General features: G+C 47.5%; 1 protein-coding gene across 1 annotated transcript; it reads left to right on the top strand.

The window, feature by feature from the left end:
* Positions 1 to 1,331: 1,331 nt before the first annotated feature.
* Positions 1,332 to 16,996, top strand: LOC309376970 (F-box only protein 6-like). Its single transcript, XM_081923931.1, has 6 exons — positions 1,332 to 1,486; positions 4,594 to 4,877; positions 6,719 to 6,845; positions 12,300 to 12,395; positions 14,666 to 14,801; positions 16,769 to 16,996. Exons 2-6 carry the CDS (start codon positions 4,619 to 4,621, stop codon positions 16,913 to 16,915), a joined length of 765 nt encoding a protein of 254 aa, XP_081780057.1. The 5' UTR covers positions 1,332 to 1,486; positions 4,594 to 4,618; the 3' UTR covers positions 16,916 to 16,996.
* The last annotated feature ends 4,083 nt before the right edge of the window (positions 16,997 to 21,079 follow it).

Genomic DNA, 21,079 nt, shown 5'->3' with positions numbered 1-21,079 from the left:
TCAGGTAAGTTGGACCAGCACACCATAAATCAATAGTCCTTTCCCAACATGAGCTCATCCCTGCTTACATGTTGTTCACATGAGCTTGCTGAGACGCATCCTGGTTACAGTGATTTGAAATAGCCGCCGGATGTTCCACTCCAACCCTGCTTGACTTTCCTGCCTGTGTCCTGTATCTGTTTAGCAAAGTGGGCAAAGTGCCCCTTGCTCTTCTGGTCTGCTCCTTGCATGGTCCACGAACGCCTCTCTTCCTGTTCTCCCTCCAGCCTTCCTGCAGGCCTAAACCCAGCATCCTTTTCTATTGTAGCCAGCACTGTGATGTTAAGTGTGAGATAGATATGGGACAGAAGCCCCAGTACTATGCATGAACAAAGAAAAGGACTTACAGTGGTACCTAAGGTTAAGTACTTAATTCGTTCTGGAGGTCCATACTTAACCTGAAACTGTTCTTAACCTGAAGCACAACTTTAGCTAATGGGGCCTCCTGCTGCTGCCGCGCCGCCGGAGCACGATTTCTGTTCTCATCCTGAAGCAAAGTTCTTAACCTGAAGCACTATTTCTGGGTTAGCAGAGTCTGTAACCTGAAGCGTATGTAACCTGAAGTGTATGTAACCCGAGGTACCACTGTAGTTTGTTGGTCTGAAGTTCCTCAAGTTGCAGTTCCTTGTTAGGGGTGGATGCTGTTATAAGAATTTTAAGGCCTCAAATACAGTGGTACCTCGGGTTAAGAACGTAATTTGTTCTGGAGGTCCGGTCTTAACCTGAAACTGTTCTTAACCTGAGGTACCACTTATCTAATGGGGCCTCCCACTGCTGCTGTGCCGCTGCCACGCGATTTCTGTTCTCATCCTGAAGCGAAGTTCTTAACCTGAAGCACTATTTCTGGGCTAGCGGAGTGTGTAACCTGAAGCGTATGTAACCCGAGGTACCACTGTAATAGTACTGCTCTATTCTGCCTTGCTCAGACCACACCTGGAATACTGTGTCCGGTTCTGGACACCACAATTTAAGAAGGATATTGGCAAGCTGGAATGTGTGCAGAGGAGGGCAACCAAGATGATGGTCTGGAAACCAAACCTTACGAGGAACAGTTGAAGAAGCCTGGAGAAGACCACCTTAAAAAAATATTTTAAAACAGCAACGACAGGAGGTTCGGGTTGAGACAGCAAACGGAACTGAATGGCTTCCTGGAAGCGAACCTGGAAATCCCCAACTGGTGATTGACGACAGTGGCACTACTCTACACTTTTCTCAGCTCTGTGTGGCGCCTGGGATTTCCCTTCTTCTGGGAGCAGAAGCAGAGGCCGTTTGGTTGGTGGAGGAGAAGCACCGGGCGGGACTTCCCCCGGCTTGTCATTTTAATATTTCCTCCTGCATACTTTCTGTTTCTCCCTTTCTCCCCTCCCCACATTTTTTGCATTCTCTCCGTTTTGCAACTGGGTGCTGCTCGGGGCAGAGACTCCTTTTCCATTGCTCCGCTGGAAAGGTAAAAATCCAGTTGTTGTTGTTTTTTTAAAAGGGATGGGGACCTCGCGCAAGGCAGCCAAGGGGGTGGGTTGGTTGTTGTCGGATGTGTCCTTTTTTTTGCGCGAGTGTGTTTCGCGAGAGTTTTTTGCACGTGAGAACGCAAAAGGGGTCTGTAGGATGGAGTCGGTGGACAACCCCCTCTCCCGGGTGCATTCCGCAAAAAATAATAATCTCCCCTTAAGCCATGCAAAGCTTACCGATACCAGCATAGAGGCAGTACTACAACCGGGGGGTGGGTGGAGATCTTGAGACTTCTGTGTGTAGTTTTGGGGCAGGGGTCGGGGGGGGGGAGAGTTGTTGCTGCTTTTGGGGGTCTTGCTTTTGAGCAGCCTGTTGGGGCAGCTGGTTGACCACAGTGAGAACAGGATACTGGCCTGATCCAATGTTTTTACATTAAATAACCAAGCGAAATATTATTATTATTATTATTATTGTTTCACTTTACGATGTATCTAAAACAGAACAGTTGCAGATGGGTTAAAACAAGAAAGTCCGGGTAAAGAATATGAGCGTTATCCGATTATCAAGTATACTTCCAGATTTGTGATGAAAAGGTTGTCTGTTTGTTTTTAAAGTGTTGGATAATAAACAGCGGTGCTGAAAAGTGGCCGTATTTTGGTTCTCCTCGAGGAGTAAAAACTTCAGGTCTGCACCGCAAGGCTGTGGCGAGTTTCGTTTGCTCAGAAATCGGAAATGGGAACTGGACCACACCTCAAGAATTGCCCCAATGCATTCTCTCTCTAACTTTGCCTTGATTTGATTGCAAAAAGAGATTAGACAAAATGGGCTGATTTGCTTGCAGGGAGGTGATACAGTGGTACCTCAGGTTACATACGCTTCAGGTTACAGATTCCGCTAACCCAGAAATAGTGCTTCAGGTTAAGAACTTTGCTTCAGGATGAGAACAGAAATCGTGTTCCAGCGGTGCGGCGGCAGCGGGAGGTCCCATTAGTTAAAGTGGTGCTTCTGATTAAGAACAGTTTCAGGTTAAGAACGGGCCTCCGGAATGAATTAAGTACTTAACCCCAGGTACCACTGTATTGGCGTTGCGTCAAAGCAAGTGTTGCGTCCACACATTCGATTTTATTTTCTTATCTTATCACTTTCCTCCTTGCAAAAAAAACCCCACCCTGATCTTTTTGGGAAGCAGGTTTGTTGCACAAGAGACCATTCAAATAATTTAGAATGGGACAAGCGGTTATCATATTTCGAAAAGAAATCCACTTGGACAGCCCCCCCCCCCCGAGTCCCCCCCCCAGGCCTCTCCATCCCTTGATGATTGACCTCGCTTCCAACTTGCAGTAAACAGCAGGGTTATTGTAGAATCCTCTCCCTGTTAACCGTGGACTACATGACAGGGTGGGACGCGGGTGGTGCTGGGGGTTAAACTACAGAGCCTAGGACTTTCCGATCAGAAGGTCAGCAGTTCGCATCCCCGCGACGGGGTGAGCTCCCGTTGCTCAGTTCCTGCTCCTGCCAACCTAGCAGTTTGAAAGCACATCAAAGTGCAAGTAGATAAATAGGTACCACTCTGGCGGGAAGGTAAACGGCATTTCCGTGCGCTGCTCTGGTTCGCCAGATGCGGCTTAGTCATGCTTGCCACTTGACCTGGAAGCTGTACGCCGGCTCCCTCAGCCAATAAAGCAAGATGAGTGCCGCAACCCCAGAGTCGGCCACAACTGTCCCCTTACCTTTACATCACAGGGTTGTTGCGTAGGCCTCTTCTTGTTAATAGTGGGGTACACACTGCAGGGTTCTTGTATAAGCCTGCTCTTCTCTCTCTCTCTCTCTCTCTGTCGTACACAAACACCAAACACCATTGAGGTGTGTAGTTTATTAACAATGAATTAAATTGCTGAACTAGCATAACCCTTTCCCTGCCACCGCCCAAACCATGTGGCTGTCATGACATTGGGATGTTTTAAACCTTTAAAGCCACACCCAAAATGAAAAATGAGTTACATAAATCAGGAACTGGAACTCCTGTTGTTAGTCCTTTCTGTTTCGTTGGGGCAGAATTTATAGGGGCTGCTTTCACAGCTCTGATAACAGTCTTCATATGCATAGAGATAGATACCGGTAGGTATTAAAACCGCTAAATAAAGACTGGTTTATTCCAACAGGCCTTCGGGAACTGATTTATTTATTTTTATTTTTAAAGAAAGGGCTTTTAAATAGTGCAGGCCTGTATTTATTATCTGTATATTAATATTTTTTAAAAAAATATTGTTTCAATTCTAGTAGTGGCTTTAATGATTACCTTTTATGAGTTCTCAGCTTTCAGGTTTTTAATCTCTGTTGTTATAATTTTTGTAAGCTGCCTTCAGTCCTGGTCTGGAAAGAAGGCGGGTTATAAAATATAACGATAACAGTTAATGGTAATGAATTCATATTACAAATATTGCTGTTATTATTTATATCCCACCTTTCTTCCAAGGTTCCCTGCCCTGCCAATCCCACCATTTTTTCCTCACAACATCCCTGTGAGGGAGGTTAGGGCTGAGTTTAATGACCGAATTGCGATTTGAACCCTGGTCTCTTCCAGGTCCTCTAACCACCTTGCCAGACTTTTTGTGTGTGAATAGCCATCAGTTTTATCCTTCAAGCAGGTGGTGAGGGTGGCAAAATGGTGTCAAGAACAAACCAGGAAATTCTGTTTTTATGCCATGAAATTTTGTCAGAACTGTTGGGGAACTGCCAGGCATAGTAGGAGAGCAGGCGCTGCCCCCCCCCCCCCAGCAGATTTCCCACAGATTTTGACACTCAGATAGACACTCTCAGTTTGCGGAGGCTCCAAAAATCCATTTAGCCCATAATTCCGTTTCCAGTGACAACCGGGTAGAAGCTTCTAAGGACGTTCATAAGATGCAGTAGGAAAGGTTTAATAATAGGACCCATGGAGGAGAAGTCCAGAGATTCAGAGGAATCTTTTAATTGTTGATGTGTATGGTTGTATTGTTATGATTTTATATTCAAAGAAAAATTATTTCAAAAATAAATAAATAAAAGTGGTCCTTCCCTCAACAGCCCTTTTACCGATTTATTTATTTTTTTCCTTTTTTGCAGACAGCTGAGAACACCCCAGAGTAAGATGGTGAACATCGGAGATTTGCCGGAAGACATCCTGATCGACGTGCTGTGCCTGGTCCCTGCCAGGGAGCTAGTTCTCCGCTGCCGCCTCGTTTGCGTGCTGTGGCGCGACTTGGTGGACCTCCCTTCGCTGTGGAAGCGAAAGTGTCACCTTGAAGGGTTCCACCCCCGTGCGCCGGACAGGAACGTTCCCGACTGGAGGATATTCTACTTCCTCTCCACCCTGCGGAAAAACTTAATTCAGAACCCTTGTGCCGAAGGTTTGTTCTTGTCTTGTCAAGACAGAAGTACTGTTCTTGGGGTACAGGCGGCGGGCAGGTGTGGAGGACTCCCTGGTCCTGAATGGGGTAATTGTCCCCCTGAAGGACCAGGTGCACAGCCTGGGAGTCATTCTGGACTCACAGTTATCCATGGAGGCGCAGGTCAATTCTGTGTCCAGGGTAGCTGTCTACCAGCTCCACCTGGTACGCAGGCTAAGACCCTACCTGCCCGCGGACTGTCTCGCCAGAGTGGTGCATGCTCTGATTATCTCTCGCTTGGACTACTGCAATGCGCTCTACATGGGGCTACCTTTGAAGGTGACCCGGAAACTACAACTAATCCAGAATGCGGCAGCAAGACTGGTGACTGGGAGCAGTCGCCAAGACCATATAACACTGGTCCTGAAAGACCTACATTGGCTCCCAGTACGTTTCCGAGCACAATTCAAAGTGTTGGTGCTGATCTTTAAAGCCCTAAACGGCCTTGGTCCAGTATACCTGAAGGAGCGTCTCCACCTCCATCGTTCTACCCGGACACTGAGGTCCAGTGCCAAGGGCCTTCTGGTGGTTCCCTCACTACGAGAAGCAAAGTTACAGGGAACCAGGCAGAGGGCCTTCTCGGAACGCCCTCATCATATGTCAAAGAGAAAAATAACTACCAAACTTTTAGAAGGCATCTGAAGGCAGCCCTGTTTAGGGAAGCTTTTAATGTTTAAAAGGTTATTGCATTTTAGTGTTTTGTTGGAAGCCACCCAGAGTGGCTGGGGAAACCAAGGCAGATGGGCGGGGTATAAATAATAAATTGATGTTGTTGTTTGGCGCAGATTTCGATCTGATTTTGAGCACCTTTCCTTCAAATGTTGGTGGGGTGCGGGTGGCGTTGAGCTGGGCCTCAAAAGTTTGGAGGATGGGACGTGGCCCTCGAGGCCTTTCTGACTGGCCCTCAGGAGCCCCCTTCTCCACAAGCCAGGCCCTTCGCTCTTCCTGCTTCCCGACCTGAGCGCTTGTCCCTGGATGGGATGTAAAAAGGAGGCGGGTGGTGCTGTGGTCTAAACCACTGAGCCTCTTGGGCTTGCCGAACAGAAGGTCGGCGGTTCGAATCCCCGCGACAGAGTAAGCTCTGTCCCAGCTCCTGCCAACGTAGCAGTTCGAAAGCACACCAGCACAAGTAGATAAATAGCTACTGCTTTAGTGGGAAGGTAAACAGTGTTTCCATGCGCTCTGGTTTCTGTCACGGTGTCAAATTGTTGAAAACCTTTGAAACTCAATAAAAAACAATGGGCAAAAAATAAAGAGAAAAGAACAGCCGTGATGATCACTGTCATGGGATCATAGAATGGTAGACTTGGAAGGGATCACGACATAGCTGTCAACATTCCCTTTTTCTGCGGGGAAATTCCCTTATTCCAGCGCTGCTTCCCGCTGCTATCCTGGATGGTTAGATATCCTGTAGACTGTCCCTGGGACACGTGAGGCTGCTGATCCCTTATTTTCGAGGCTGCTGATCCCTTACTTTCAAATCTGAAAGTTGACAGCTACGGACCACAAGGGTTATCTAGTTAAACCCGCTGCAATGAGGGAATCTTTCGCCCCACGTGGGGCTCAAACCCACAACCCTGAGGTTAAAGAGTCTCATGCTCTGCTGACTGAGCTATGGAAGGATCTGGTAAAATGCCAAGAGCGGTCAGAGGAAAAGAGGAAGTGGAAATGAGTGCCTCTCTTTCAGTTTCCTCCTTCAGCTCTGTGTACTTGTCAAGGGACTTGGAAAAGGTCACTGCCAATTGGACAGTGACAGTGTCCTCTGCTTTCATTATATCTTCTCTTCCTGCTTTCACCTACAGCGGGCTTCAACTCCTGGAAAATTGAACAGAATGGAGGGGACGAGTGGAAGATTGAGGACCTTCCTGGCAACCATGGGAGGGAATTTCCTGACCCGCACGTCCACAAATACTTTGTGACATCTTACGGGTGAGGATTGTGGGTCTTACGTGAAAGATCTTAGCGGTGTACCCGACATACTTCTTCCTTTTCGGGTGTGCCAGTTTGCACCCAGAAGCCATCTTCTGGGTTGTCTCCAGCCAAGTCCTACTGAGAGACAGGCCAGCTGAAATTCCTGGACCTAAATCAGTCTTGAGGACTAGTAACTTCCATTTTTTATTTATTTTTTAAATGAAATGAGATTCCTAGGGTGCGCCCGTTTTCATCCAGATACTGTAGCAGGAAACCCCCCCACCCAATCATTCAGTTTACCGACAAGGTTCCCTTCGAGAGTTGACCCATTGAGGGGGGAAATGGACCCTAGTCAGTCATGTCCCTTGACTGCAGTGGGCCTACTCTGAGTAGGACTAGTATTGGAAGCAACCCATGCTGAAAGGTGAGATCAGATTGGCCCCATTGTCTGGTTGCCAAAGAGAGCAGGAGGTAGGGTCATCGTGGGTGCCTGTCAGGTGCGGGTGGGGAATCTGTGGCTTTGAGAAGTTGTTGGGCTCCAAGTAGCCATGCTCCAGGATGATGGGAGTTGGAGTCCAGCAAAACCTAGAGGGCCACAGGTCCCTCATCTCTGTGTTACGTAATAAACTAAAATCTGCCCTTATTCCCTTATGAGGGACACAAGAGCCCTTATAGAGTCCTTTGTAGGTTCTCCATCGGTCAGAGGAAAGAACAGAGGCCAACCAGAGAATATTGAGAAGCAAAGCGGCTTGTAAGCCTGATCTTTATTGAACTGTTGCAACAGGGTGCCCCCTTCACACACAGGAGAAGGAGGAGGACCCAGAACCAAGGTGTGTCCCCCCTTATATAGACATTTTAAATTGCCAGCCCTGGAGTCCAAGCCCACCCCCAGAAACATCATATCTACACCACAGAAGGGGTTAAGACCATCCCCCAGATACATCATACCTACATCACAGAAATGGCGGTCTACAGCAGAAATCTGAGTGCTTTGTTTACCTCCTGTCGTTGTTTATCTCCTGTCTGGCAAATTACCTGTTAATGCTTACTGGATTGATACCCTGGGGAGCCTGGCCAGTCTTTTGTAATAATAAATACTTAGTTCCTGAGCCAGATCACAGGCTCACCCTATTCATACACAGATAAGACAGGATTTGTGAAGGAAAAGACAATGGGGAGGCTTTTCCATTTGACTTTGCAGAAAAACACTCCTGGACAGTTTGGGAGTCAAAATGGCAACATGGCTGTTCTCCTGTGCAGCTTCAGACATGTGGTTTATATATTTATGTACGTGTTTGCTTAGTACATTTATGTACCTTTATTATATAGATAAGACCTTATTTTTTTATTTCAGTTAAAAGAAGGCAGTGTGGTTATTGTCATGGAATTCTACTCAATATTGATCCAGAGCAGAACTCCGACGTATAGTTAGCAGAGTAAAAACTTAAACGTTGCAAGATTCCAAAAAAATAGACCAGAGGCAGTTGTATTTCATCCAGCAGAGCTTTACTGCTACTGAAGACAAATGAGTGTAATGGTCACAAATAAAATACATACAGGGTTGGCACTGTCCATAAGAAATCCAGTTGCAGCAGACTTAACTTAAACTTATAATAAGTCTAAACCTTAGCACTAAGCATACTATGGGCAGAACACCACACCAAAAGGAAAAGAGATAGAAATAGGAAGTGAAACCCAGGCTCCTTCTGGCCCTACTTTTATAGACAGCATGACCTTGACTGAAAGTGATAACAGAACCAGTTTAAGCCAGCTGTACTCAGCTTCTCTGAAGGAATAACCCAAAGATCATGAACCTTCTGCTTGTTTCTGTCACATGGAGAAGCTTGAGGCGTTCCCAAAGCAAAGGAAGGATTGAACTCTGATTAATAAGAATACACACAGAGGCTTGAACCAGCAAGACTCTGGGAAGGGTGCGTATAATAATCTCTGTCTCCACCCTCTAGCCCAGGTCGTTTTATTCACAAAAGAACTTTTTACAGAGTGTTCGTAAGAACCAATCAGATTTCTTCTGAGCATTTCAACAAACCCCAAGTGGGGACAAAGTTAAACTACCAAAACTAATTGAGCACACATATTTCTGGGGTAAACAAAACAGAACTACAAAGGAGTGCATTGGGCAACCCCTGAGGTCATAAACAAGCAATACACATGATAAGAAGGATGGCCAGGAGGACAGCGATCATTATCACCTTCAGGTGAGATCTGTTTCCTGGCCCTAAGATTAACATCCTGAGATTAACATATCAGAAAAGCTACATCAAAGAAACTTGCCCACTTTCTTTATGGCCCAGGATGCATGCCTGGTGAAGCAACTGGGCTGTGTACGTGACTGGTCAAGAAAGAGAAATGGAACAGGGATGCAGAGGTGTGGATTGATCAAAAATCATATCAAAATAGTTAAAACCCAGTCAACGCAATGTTTTCATTGCTGACACAGATGACTTACTCTATATTTGTTAAAACAAAAAAAAAATTTCTTCCAGTAGCACCTTAAAGACCAACTAAGTTAGTTCTTGGTATGAGCTTTCGTGTGCATGCACACTTCTTCAGATACACTGAAACAGAAGTTTCCATATTTGTTGTTCTATATTTGTTGTAATTCCTCATAGCAATCCCACCTGATCACTACAAAGCTTCCAGAATAAGTAGAATAGGAAAGATCTCTACATATCAGAGCAATGCTTTTTGCACTAAGAAATGGAAACTGACAGTTATGGTGGTAGCCAGGGGCAGTGAAGGCAAGTGATGGTTGAATTCAGGGATAAGGAACCTGTAGTCTTTGAGGACTCCCATCAGCCCCAGTCAGCATGGGATAATGGGAGATGCTGTCATACAACATCTGGAGCTTCTCCAGCTCACATTAAAAGGAAGCGGAGTTCTGACGGTGTTAGCTAGGGGAAGCAAAGGCAAGTAACAGTTTAGTAAAGTTCAAGGGTGGAGAATGTGTGGCCTTCAGGATGTTTTGGACCTTCCCCCTCAGCCAGCAGAGCCGATGACTGGAGATGATGAGAATTGTGTCCCAGAGCGACGCAGCTTCCTCATTCCTCCCGTAAAATTGGGTTGACGCGTTTGTTTGCCCCATTAGTCCTTCTGCCCCCCCCCCCTAAATTTAATTTGAATTCAGCCTGATCTTTTATTTCCCCTTTCTTCCCTCCCCCGCCCCTTTTATGAAGATTACCCACTCTGAGACACCACAGCTAATTCTCCTCTGGCCTCCTCACTGGCCCAAGTAGAACCCAGCTAGCCCTGGGGATTATCTAATGCTGATTTCCCCTAAATTGATTTTTGAATTTTATTGTTATTCATGTTTTTATACTGTATTTCATGCTGTTTTTACAATTAAGTGTTTTTGAAGGAAGGTGAGGACAGGTGACCTCACCTGGGCCCGAAATCACCCCCCACCAAAGCAGGCTCAAAGCTTCTCAGAGCTTTTCAAAATCATTTTTCTCAGCAGCTAAAAGGCATTAGCTAAGCATCAGAAACATTCCGCTTGCTGTAACTAAAAAGATTGCAACAAAGGTAGGGAACACAGTCCATTGTTTCTCATGCCTTTCTCATGCCTTCTGGCCTTGCTAAAGAACCACATTGCAACTTGTCCGAGAACCATGCCAGAACAAGAGATTGAAGCATATCTGAACATGCTGAAAACCCCTTGGCTTCTCATTCCCCCTTTCCTGGGAAGGGTGCTAAGAGTCCAATAGTCCCAAGACAGCTTTCTGTTCATGCTCAGAGAAACTCATGGGGCAGGACTCTGGAAGGAGGAGAAAGGAGGAGGGAACTGGAATGGGTATATATGCTTGTGCACATGACTGTGAATTTCGTGCATGCTTTTTGTGACTTATCACACTTGCTCCTTCTACCAGTTCATGGATGGTAGAAATAAAAGCCTTTTCTCTGAAACTACCGTATTTTTTGCTCCATAAGACTCACTTTTTCCCTCCTAAAAAGTAAGGGGAAATGTGTGCGCATCTTATGGAGCGAATGCAGGCTGCGCAGCTATCCCAGAAACCAGAACAGCAAGAGGGATTGCTGCTTGCACTGCGCAGCGATCCCTCTTGCTGTTCTGGCTTCTGAGATTCAGAATATTTTTTCCCTTGTTTTCCTCCTTCAAAAACTAGGTGCGTCTTGTGGTCTGGTGTGTCTTATAGAGCGAAAAATACGGTATTCCTTGAGTGTCTGTTGACTCCCACTTCCCTTTCCCAGGCACAATATTTTTCCCACCCAAGGGCAAAGCCTCATAAGGCTACATTTTAAATTTGTTGTTAGCTGCCCTGAGCCCTGTTTTTGAACCGGGAAGGGTGGGGTATAAATAAAAAATTGATTATTAAATCTGCACGGAGACTTTCCAGTCCCGGGGGCTGTTTTCAGTGCTTCGGCTCAGCTCCGGAAGAGACCATGTGGAAAAAATCCTTAGCGGTTTCCTAGAGCTTTTTCTCTGGCAGTGTGCAGTACTGACACCTTTTGCGGGGGAGACTGGAGGGCTCCAAAATCCTGTCAGAGTCTTGTGCATACTTCCCCATGCCTGGGGAAGCGCTTGCCCAGCTTTGGGAAGGATGCACGATGCTCTGACAGGATTTTGGAGCCCTCCTGCCTCCTTCCCAAAGCCAGGCAGGGGAGGCCTCTTCACATGGGCAGGAGCCAAGCAGCTAACCCGCCCTCACTCTCCAGCCTTGGCGTCAGGCTACGCCCCTCCCCTATGCACTGCCCCACTTGCTGGTGAATACCGGCACTTTTTCCCTCTACAAGAAAAGCATTGGCATATGGCCTTGGCCTGGTATACCTGAAGGAGCGTCTCCACCCCCATCGTTCTGCCCAGGCACTGAGGTCCAGCGCCAAGGGCCTTCTGGTGGTTCCCTCACTGCGAGAAGCAAAGCTACAGGGAACCAGGCAGAGGGCCTTCTCGGTGGTGGCACCCGCCCTGTAGAACGCACTCCCATCAGATGTCAAAGAGATAAACAACTACCTGACATTTAGAAGACATCTGAAGGCAGCCCTGTTCAGGGAAGTTTTTAATGTGTGACATTTTGATGTATTTTTAATCTTTGTTGGAAGCCGCCCAGAATGGCTGGGGAATCCCAGCCAGATGGGCGGGGTACAAATAATAAATTATTATTATTATTATGGCCCCATGGAGAAGAGATCAAAATGTCTCAACAGTGGCGTTGTCAGCACCCGGGGCAAGGCAAGTAATTTGCACCCCCTAACCCATGGATTTGTGCCCCCTAACCCTAACCCCCAGATGTTGCGCCCGGTGTGGCCGGGCCCCCCTGCACCCCCCACGCTACGCCACTGTGTCTCAGTGGGAATCTCAGTGGTGTGGTCTCCCTCCCTCTCAAGAAAGTGACTCTGAAGGTGTTTGTTTGCTTGTTGCAAACCTCCCCTCCCTGCCACACTCACTCCCCCCCTTTTGAATCACTGGTACTTTTGAACACCTCCAATGTTCCTTCGCAGGCTCTGTCTCAAAAACCAGCTTGTTACCTTAAAGAATCACGGCTACTGGGATGAGCTGATGGACGAGGTCAAGCCAGCTATTGTGGTGAAGGATTGGTAAGTAAATTGGGGTGGGCGCGGGCAGAGAACTCAGAGAAAGGAGGGCACAAAAATGGGAGGAAGGGGTATGAGCATTGAAAGCCCACTTTATTTGCTATAGAATGAGGCACACTTAATTCCTTGCAGGGGTAACTTTCTGCAAATGTATGTTCACCGTTAATCTCCTCCAATGGGGTAGTGGCCCTGGGTCTAGATTACTATTTCTGCAACAGGGTCTCTGCCTCCAGCATCCCAGAGCTGACAAATCAGCACAAAAGTGGAGCTTTCTAGCCACTGAGAAGGAGTCTTCTAACCCTCTGTGCCAACGGGAGCCAATTGGAGTGAAAGGAGGCAAGTCACTGAGAACGGACTTCTAGGGTCCCACTGGAGAAGGCATGTGGGAAACAAGTTGTTCTGTGTGCTTCAAAGCTATAAACTGTAAACAGGTTGATACAGTGGCAGGATTTTAAGTGAACACTTGCAACTAGTAGATTAGATAAAATTAAAGGTAAAGGGTGAAGGGACCCCTGACCATTAGGTCCAGTCGTGGCCGACTCTGGGGTTGCGGCGCTCATCTTGCTTTATTGGCCGAGGGAGCCGGCATACAGCTTCCAGGTCATGAGGCCAGCATGACTAAGCCGCTTCCGGCGAACCAGAGCAGCACACGGAAACGCCGTTTACCTTCCTGCCAGAGTGGTACCTATTTATCTACTTGCACTTTGATGTGCTTTCGAACTGCCAGGTTGGCAGGAGCAGGGACTGAGCAACAGGAGCTCACCCCGTCGCGGGGATTCGAACTGCCGACCTCCTGATCGGCAAGTCCTAGGCTCTGTGGTTTAACCCACAGCTCCACCTGCATCCCAGATAAAAGTAAGGGAAGTAATAATTGGATAAGTATAAGTATGGAAATGCAGCAGAGTCTTGTTTATATAAGGAGCCAGAAGAGGGTATGGAGGGAAGTCTAGAGATTCAAAGAATCTCAAAGAGAAGGTTCGTGAAAATGTATCTGTATAAATCTAGATCTGGTAGAAACGTGAGTTAACTTTTGTTTTTAATTGTGGAAATGTAACTGTGGAAAATAAATAAATTTACAAAAGAAAAAATGCTAAGCATTTAGGAACACTGAAACACAAGGTTTCAAGGGTATGGTGTGCAAGCTTTTATTACGTACAGTGGAACTTCTAAAGTCACCCTGAAAATTGATAGTGCAGCACTCCAAATAATTTCCCCGTGAAAGTAGTAGATCCAGGCAACTTGTGGAGATCTGCACTGATAGTTGCAATGCATCCCTTGTTATTAGTATTATATAATTATAAAATAATTGCATACTCTTAGAAGCCAGCTGTGAGCAGATAGGGTGGCCTTGGAGGAAGGGCCCCAGAACTTCCAAATTTGACACCACACTACCTACCTCCAGTGCCGTATTTACGCATAAGCTAAACAAGCTATAGCTTAGGGCCCCACTATCTTGGGGGCCCCAAAAAAATTAAAGGGAAAAAACCCTGGATGTACATTTCCAAAATATAAGATAAAAAACAAATAAAATAAAACCTACATACAGCAACAGTGTTTTGTGTTGTGTAGGCTCCTATGATGTACCGTATTTTTCACTCTATAAGACGCACTTTTCCCCTCCTAAAATGTAAGGGGAAATGTGTGTGCGTCTTATGGAGCGAATGCAGGTGGGAGGCTCTTTCAGCGCTCCCTTTAAAGAGCCGTGTGGAGTGTGTGTGCGGCTCTTGGGGGCTTTTCCCGAGGAGGGAGAAGGGAAAAGCCCTCTTTAAAGGGAGTGCAGCTCTTGGGGGAGCCTTAGCCATGCACAGCCTCTCCCGGGCAGGGGATGAAGGCTCCCCTTGCCTGTGAGAGGCTGCACGCCGCTATCCCATAAGCCAGCATAGCCAGCGGGATCGCTACGCTGCGATCCCACTGGCTGTCCTGGCTTCTGGGATTCAGAATTTTTTTTTTCTTTTCCTCTTCCAAAAACTAGGTGTGTCTTATGGTCTGGTGCGTCTTATAGAGCGAAAACTACGGGACTTCTTTTGTTATGTGCAAATGGCTTTAGTTCCATAAATTACCATATAGCATATATTCAACAACAAAAACAGCGGCAATTTGTTGTTGACAAAGGACAGCTGGACATAGAAAGGGCCCCATTACCTTCAGTAGCTTAGGGCCTCATCAAACCTAAATCCGGCCCTGGATGCTGCAAAGACGCAAAGTTAGAGCTGGGGTCTGCGCCCACCTGTCCAGTTGTGACATCCTTCTATTCCTCGTGTTCCACATCCTAGGTATGCCGCCCGATACGACTGCGGCTGTCACTACCAGCTCCGGGTGGAGCTTCTTTCCGCAGACTACATCGTCCTGCAAGAATTTCACCCCGAAGACGTGGTCATTGAAGCGTGGAGCGATGCAACATGGCACGAGGTGAAGGCATCAGGGTGGGGCGGGGCAGTGGGGTGGGCCTGGCATGGCTCTGCCTTCCCCCAGAGCACAACTGCAAGCTGGGCATTTGTTTTTCCCCGGTTTCTGGTCCTCGTGGGGCTCGTGTAGTCCAGCATCCTACAAAGTGGCCAGTTCGAGGGCAGAAACAGCGATCTCCCTACCTATGATCTCCATTAACTGATATTCAAGTACACCAGTTGATTTATTTATAGAAATATATTTGTAGACCACTATTTGTTTAAAATAAAAAACCCCACCAGAGTGGCTTACAACATATAGAAAACCATATACAGCGGTACCTCGTGTTGTGTAACCTGCAGGTTATGGAATCTTTGGGTTATGGCTGCCGCAAACCTGGAAACACTTCCAGGTTTCGCCGCTCATGCATGCGCAGAAGGGCTCTATCGTGCCATGTGTGTGCACAGAAGCTGTGCCTCTAGTTACGGATTTTTTGGGTTGTGCACAGCACCCCGAAACAAATCCGTAACCAGAGGTACCACTGTAGTTAAAATCAGAAACTCTGGAAAAACATATTCTTAAAATTTGCATAGGCCTGGAGGAATAGAAAAGTTCAGCAGGTGTCTAAATGTCAGCACAAAAGGCGCACCTGCCAAACCTCTAGTGGCAGAGAGTTCCACAGGACTGGGCCGATGACACTAAAGGCTCGCTTTCTTGTTGTCAAGTGAGTTGTCAAATAACGCTCCTGCGGAGGATGTCAGTGATTGAGCCGGGAGATAAGGTTTCAGGTGATGCTTGAGGTAGCCTGGACCTAAAGTTGTTCAAGGCTTTGTAAATTAGTGCAAGGAACTTGAACCTGGCTTGGCAGTAGACAGGCAGGCAGGGGAGATGCTTTAACAACGGTGTCATGTGGTCGTGACCCATCAGCAATCTGGCCGCAGCATTCTGCACCAGCTGGAGTTTCCAAACCACACCCAAGGGCAGCCCCACGTAGAGCGCATTGCAGTAATCTTGCCCATGGACTGCAGTGGTCAGGTAACTTTGGTAGGTCTACTCTGAGCAGGTGTACAGCCTTAAAAGATCAGCAGAGGGCTGCTGCCTCTATGCCTCGCGAGGTTCCTGATGTTGCGACGTACGATTGGCTACCTGGAGAAGAGGATGCTGGGATGTTCGGACCTTTCACTTCTTTATCCCGCGAAGGTGGCCTTATGATGCGATCAGGCTCAGAAACTTCACAGCATCCAAACCTCTTCCTCTGTGCAGCCTGGGAGTCATTTTGGACTCACAGCTGTCCATGGAGGTGCAGGTTAATTCTGTGTCCAGGGCGGCTGTCTACCAGCTCTATCTGGTACGCAGGCTGAGACCCTACCTGCCCACAGACTGTCTCACCAGAGTGGTACATGCTCTAGTTATCTCCCGCTTGGACTACTGCAATGCGCTCTACGTGGGGCTACCTTTGAAGGTAACCCGGAAACTACAACTAATCCAGAATGTGGCAGCTAGACTGCTGACTGGAAGTGGCTGCTGAGACCACATAACACCGGTCCTGAGAGATCTGCATTGGCTCCCAGTACATTTCCGAGCACAATTCAAAGTGTTGGTGCTGACCTTGAAAGCCCTAAACAGCCTCAGTCCTGTATACCCGAAGGAGTGTCTTCACCCCCATCGTTCAGCCCAAGGGCCTTCTGGCGGTTCCCTCATTGCGAGAAGTGAGGTTACAGGGATCCAGGCAGAGGGCCTTATCGGTAGTGGCGCCCGCCCTGTGGAATGCCCTCTCATCAGATGTCAAAGAGATAAACAACTACCTGACATTCAGAAGACATCTTAAGGCAGCCCTGTTTAGGGAAGTTTTTAATATTTAATGCTGTACTGTTTTTAATACTTGATTGGGAGCCGCCCAGAGTGGCTGGGGAGACTCAGCCAGATGGGCGGCGTATAAATAAATTATTATTATTATTTATTTATTATTATTATTCCATCTCTCTCTCCAGGTCTCGCACACGTTTCACGATTACCCTCGTGGAGTCCGCCATGTCATCCTTCACCACGGAGGCAGGGACACCCAGTACTGGGCTGGCTGGTACGGCATCAGAGTCACCAACAGCAGTATAACCATTGAGCCGGAGGTGGCAGAGTGAAAGCTTGTGGTGCCGCGAGGCTTGGCTGGATTTTTTAGAGAGACATATATACATATATCTATAAAACCTCCCTTTCCAGCACTTTCTTTCTTTCGCATGGTTGATGGGCGAAACATCCCTTCCTGGCCCCTCTAAATTTGCACAGCCGATAATCCTCTTCCATCGCTGCCCTTGAGAAGGATCCCTTTTTTTGAAGACAACCTGTTTTGCCAGTTTATTTAGAGCAAGCGCTGATTGGCTAGCCCTTGTGTCGGTCATGGCTGCGTGCAACACTGATTGGCTGGCCTGTGTGTCCGCAGTTAGAACGCTGCTTCCTTTACGTCTTGAGAGCAGAGTTAGCGTTTATGTCAGTCATAAAGCCAGCTTTTTTAATTTTAAAAATATCTCCCAGAGGACCAAATAAATGCCCACACTTGAAAAAGAAAGTAATCAGCCAGCTTAAAATAAAGTTGGGGGCTTCTTAGTGGTGGGGAGAGAAGAGGGGCAACAGCCCAGTCAGTTTGGAGGCAGGCCTGCAAAAAAGTTGCAGTAGTTCTGTAGGAGCACACCTGCTCAGGTAAGGCTGGGGGACACTCCTGCCTGAAGCCCAGAGAACCACTGCCAGTCAGTGTAGGAAGCACTGACCTAGATGGAGCAACAGGAAAAGGCACCTTCCCTTTTAAACCAGCTCTTTATTCTAATCATGAGGGACATGGGTGGCACTGTGGGTTAAACCACAGAGCCTGGGACTTGCCGATCAGAAGGTCGGCAGTTTGAATCCCCGCCACGGGGTGAGTTCCCGTTGCTCGGTCCCAGCTCCTGCCCACCTAGCAGTTCGAAAGCACGTCAAAGTGCAAGTAGATAAATAGGTACTGCTCCGGCGGGAAGGTAAATGGCATTTCTGTGCACTGCTCTGGTTTGCCAGAAGCGGCTTAGTCATGCTGGCCACATGACCCGGAAGCTGTACGCCGGCTCCCTCAGCCAATAAAGCGAGATGGGCACCACAACCCCAGAGTCAGCCACGACTGGACCTAATGGTCAGGGGTCCCTTTACCTTTACCTTATTCTAATCATGAGGGCTAGCCTCTTCTAATTTTTATGGGGAGGCAGTTGCTCATTGAGGGAGCCTTTGCTCTGTACGCAGAAGGGATCTCTGGCACCTCCGGGTAGAGCTGGGGACTCTCCCAGCCCGAGACCCTGGAGATCCATTGCCAGTCAGTGTAGACAGCACCAAGTTGCATGGATCTGGTGGTCTGACTCTAAGGTGATGTCATCAGTTTGTATTGGTGGCTGGGCGGCTGGCAAGCTGGATCCTTCTCTCCATTTCCCTGTATGTCTGTATGCAAACCCAACTTTCAGGTGTTCTCTGCTATTCCTGGCTAGGCTGCAAGCAGCGATGTAGCGGGTTTGTTCCACAAGGTGGCGGGTTGGGCCAGGATTTCCAGATCACTGGTTCTTGCAAGGATGTGGCCATGTCCTCCAGCTTTAGAGAGCAAGTCAGACCAACTTTATGGTGGTGGTGAATTCTATGAATGGATGCATCAGCTGCAATGACCAAAAAATAATAAAAAATGGAACCTCCAACTTTAGACGCAGTCTACCTCCAAATACTTCTCGCTGCACCAAAATAGCAGAAAATGGGAGGAATCTGGCTGCCTGCTATGGGAAGTTAGAACTAGATGGAGTTTTCATCGGATACCAGGAGTTTTATGCCTTCAGGCTCTGATTGGGTGCCACACAGAGGGAAGAACAGAATCTGGTACCTGAATTGTGCTGGTTTTTGCTTAGAGAATGAATAGTACCTCAAACCTGGGTAGGGGGCAGTTGTGTGGGGAGAGGCCTTCGCTTCAGCCCAACCTAAGACTCCTGCCCTTATGGCTCTTTTTAAGATTGGCAGGACCCATTGTAAAGCTTTTTCTCCAGGAGGGGCAAACCTGTTTTCAGGGTCTTAACGTCTGTCTGCTAACATTTCTTTTCCACAGGTGTGTGGAGACAGTTAAAATCATGCCCTCCTCCTCACCAGCAGGGGGCAGCCTTTCTCGCCACTTTGCTACTGAAAGTGCCTGTTCTTGTCTGGTGTTTGCTCCTTTCACTGGAAAAGTTTTGGCACATCTCCAAAAAATCTGTTTTGCTGTTTTGTGATAGTGGAGGCAGGAGAATGCATATACAAGTAATAAAAAAACCTGTTCAAACACCTATTTGCATGATTCCAGAAACCTCCTGCTCGGATTAGCAACGGTGTATCACCTAAACGCAGGGACACAGGTGGCACAGGGACGCGGGTGGCGCTCTGGGTTAAACCACAGAGCCTACAACTTGCCAATCAGAAGGTTGGTGGTTATGAATCCCCGTGACGAGGCGAGCTCCCGTTGCTCGGTCCCTGCTCCTGCCAACCTAGCAGTTCGAAAGCACGTCAAAGTGCAAGTAGATAAATAGGTACCACTCCGGCGGGAAGGTAAACGGCGTTTCCGTGCACTGCTCTGGTTCGCCAGAAGCGGCTTAGTCATGCTGGCCACATGACCCAGAAGCTGTACGCCGGCTCCCTCGGCCAATAAAGCGAGATGAGTGCCGCAACCTCAGAGTCGGTCATGACTGGACCTAATGGTCAGGGGTCCCTTTACCTTTACCTTTATCACCTAAACACGAAAGGAAAGGAGGCGGAGACAGTCCAGAAGGAAGGTGTTGGAGGGAGAGCAAAGGAGGTGGAAACAGGGGTAGGGGTTTTTTATGATGGGGGGGGAGATAGCAGGTGCCTGAGAAAAGTACATGCAAACAAGCAGTGGTGGGTGGTCAATGAGGGGAAGTGGGGCACCCCAACCTCTCAGTGTGCCTGCTTTCTAGCTTTTAAGTAGGCCAGGGGGGTGGAGTTATCTGTCGCCTTCCTCCTTGGTCTCAATGTTTCTCCTAGTGAATCTCATCAGGGAGGATATGGGGAACAAAACCGCAATCAGTCAGCTCTGCCTATCGCCACTTCTGGTGCCAACTACTGCTGACCTCTCTGCCTGTCACCATATCTCTCTCTATGGGCACCAGAAGTCACTGTATATCTTCCTATATTGTTATAAGTATTTTAAGGTCATATATATACACACACACACACACACACATAACTGTACGAGGCAAACACATATACAGTGGTACCTCAGGTTACAGATGCTTCAGGTTACAGACTCCACTAACCCAGAAATAGTACTTCAGGTTAAGAACTTTGCTTCAGGATGAGAACAGAAATCGTGCTCCGGTGGTGCGGCAGCAGCAGGAGGCCCCATTAGCTAAAGTGGTGCTTCAGGTTAAGAACAGTTTCAGGTTAAGAACGGACCTCCAGAATGAATTAAGTACTTAGCCCGAGGTACCACTGTACTTAGTTCCTGAGCCAGGTCACAGGCTCACCCTATTCAAACACAGACATACCCTTAAGACAGGATTTGTGAAGGAAAAGACAATGGGGAGGCTTTTCCATTTTCCTTTGACCTTGCAGAGAAAACATTTGGTCAGTTTGGGAATCAAAAATGGTTTCAGGTTGGGTTTCCTGTGCTGATCTATGTAGGTGCTTGGTTGGTACATTTATGAACGTTTAAGATATATCCAAGACCTTAAAATTCTTATCACACCAACATCAGGGTCTTTTCCAGGGAGTCTTCTCTTCTCATGAGGTGGCCAAAGTATTGGAGCCTCAGCTTCAGGATCTGTCCTTCCAGTGAGCGCTCAGGGCTGATTTCCTTCAGAATGGAGAGGTTTGATCTTCTTGCAGTCCATGGGACTCTCAAGAGTCTCCTCCAGCACCATAATCCAAAAGCATCAATTCTTTGACGATCAGCTTCTTTATGGTCCAGCTCTCACTTCCATACATACATTTATTCTATATCTGAGGCCTTAAAATTCTTATAACAGAGGCTTCAAATGTGGAGGCTATTAAAAAATAAAATAAAAACCCAGTATCCACCCCCACCCCCAGCTAGGAACTGCAACTTGAAGAACTTCAGACCAACAAACTAAGTCCTTTGCATTGTTCATGCATTGTACTGGGGCTTCTGTCCCACATCTATCTCACACTTAACATCGCAGTGCTGGTGTTGTAAACAAAATCTGCCCTTTTCCCCTTATGGGGTATCCAAGAGCCCGGATAGAGTCCTTAAGTGGGTTCCCTACCAGTAGGAGAAAATAACAGAGGCCAACCAGAGAATA

This window comes from Podarcis melisellensis, assembly GCF_964234715.1.
Source record: "Podarcis melisellensis genome assembly, chromosome: 8".
NCBI lineage: Eukaryota > Metazoa > Chordata > Lepidosauria > Squamata > Lacertidae > Podarcis > Podarcis melisellensis.
This window is presented reverse-complemented; position numbering and strand designations above follow the sequence as displayed.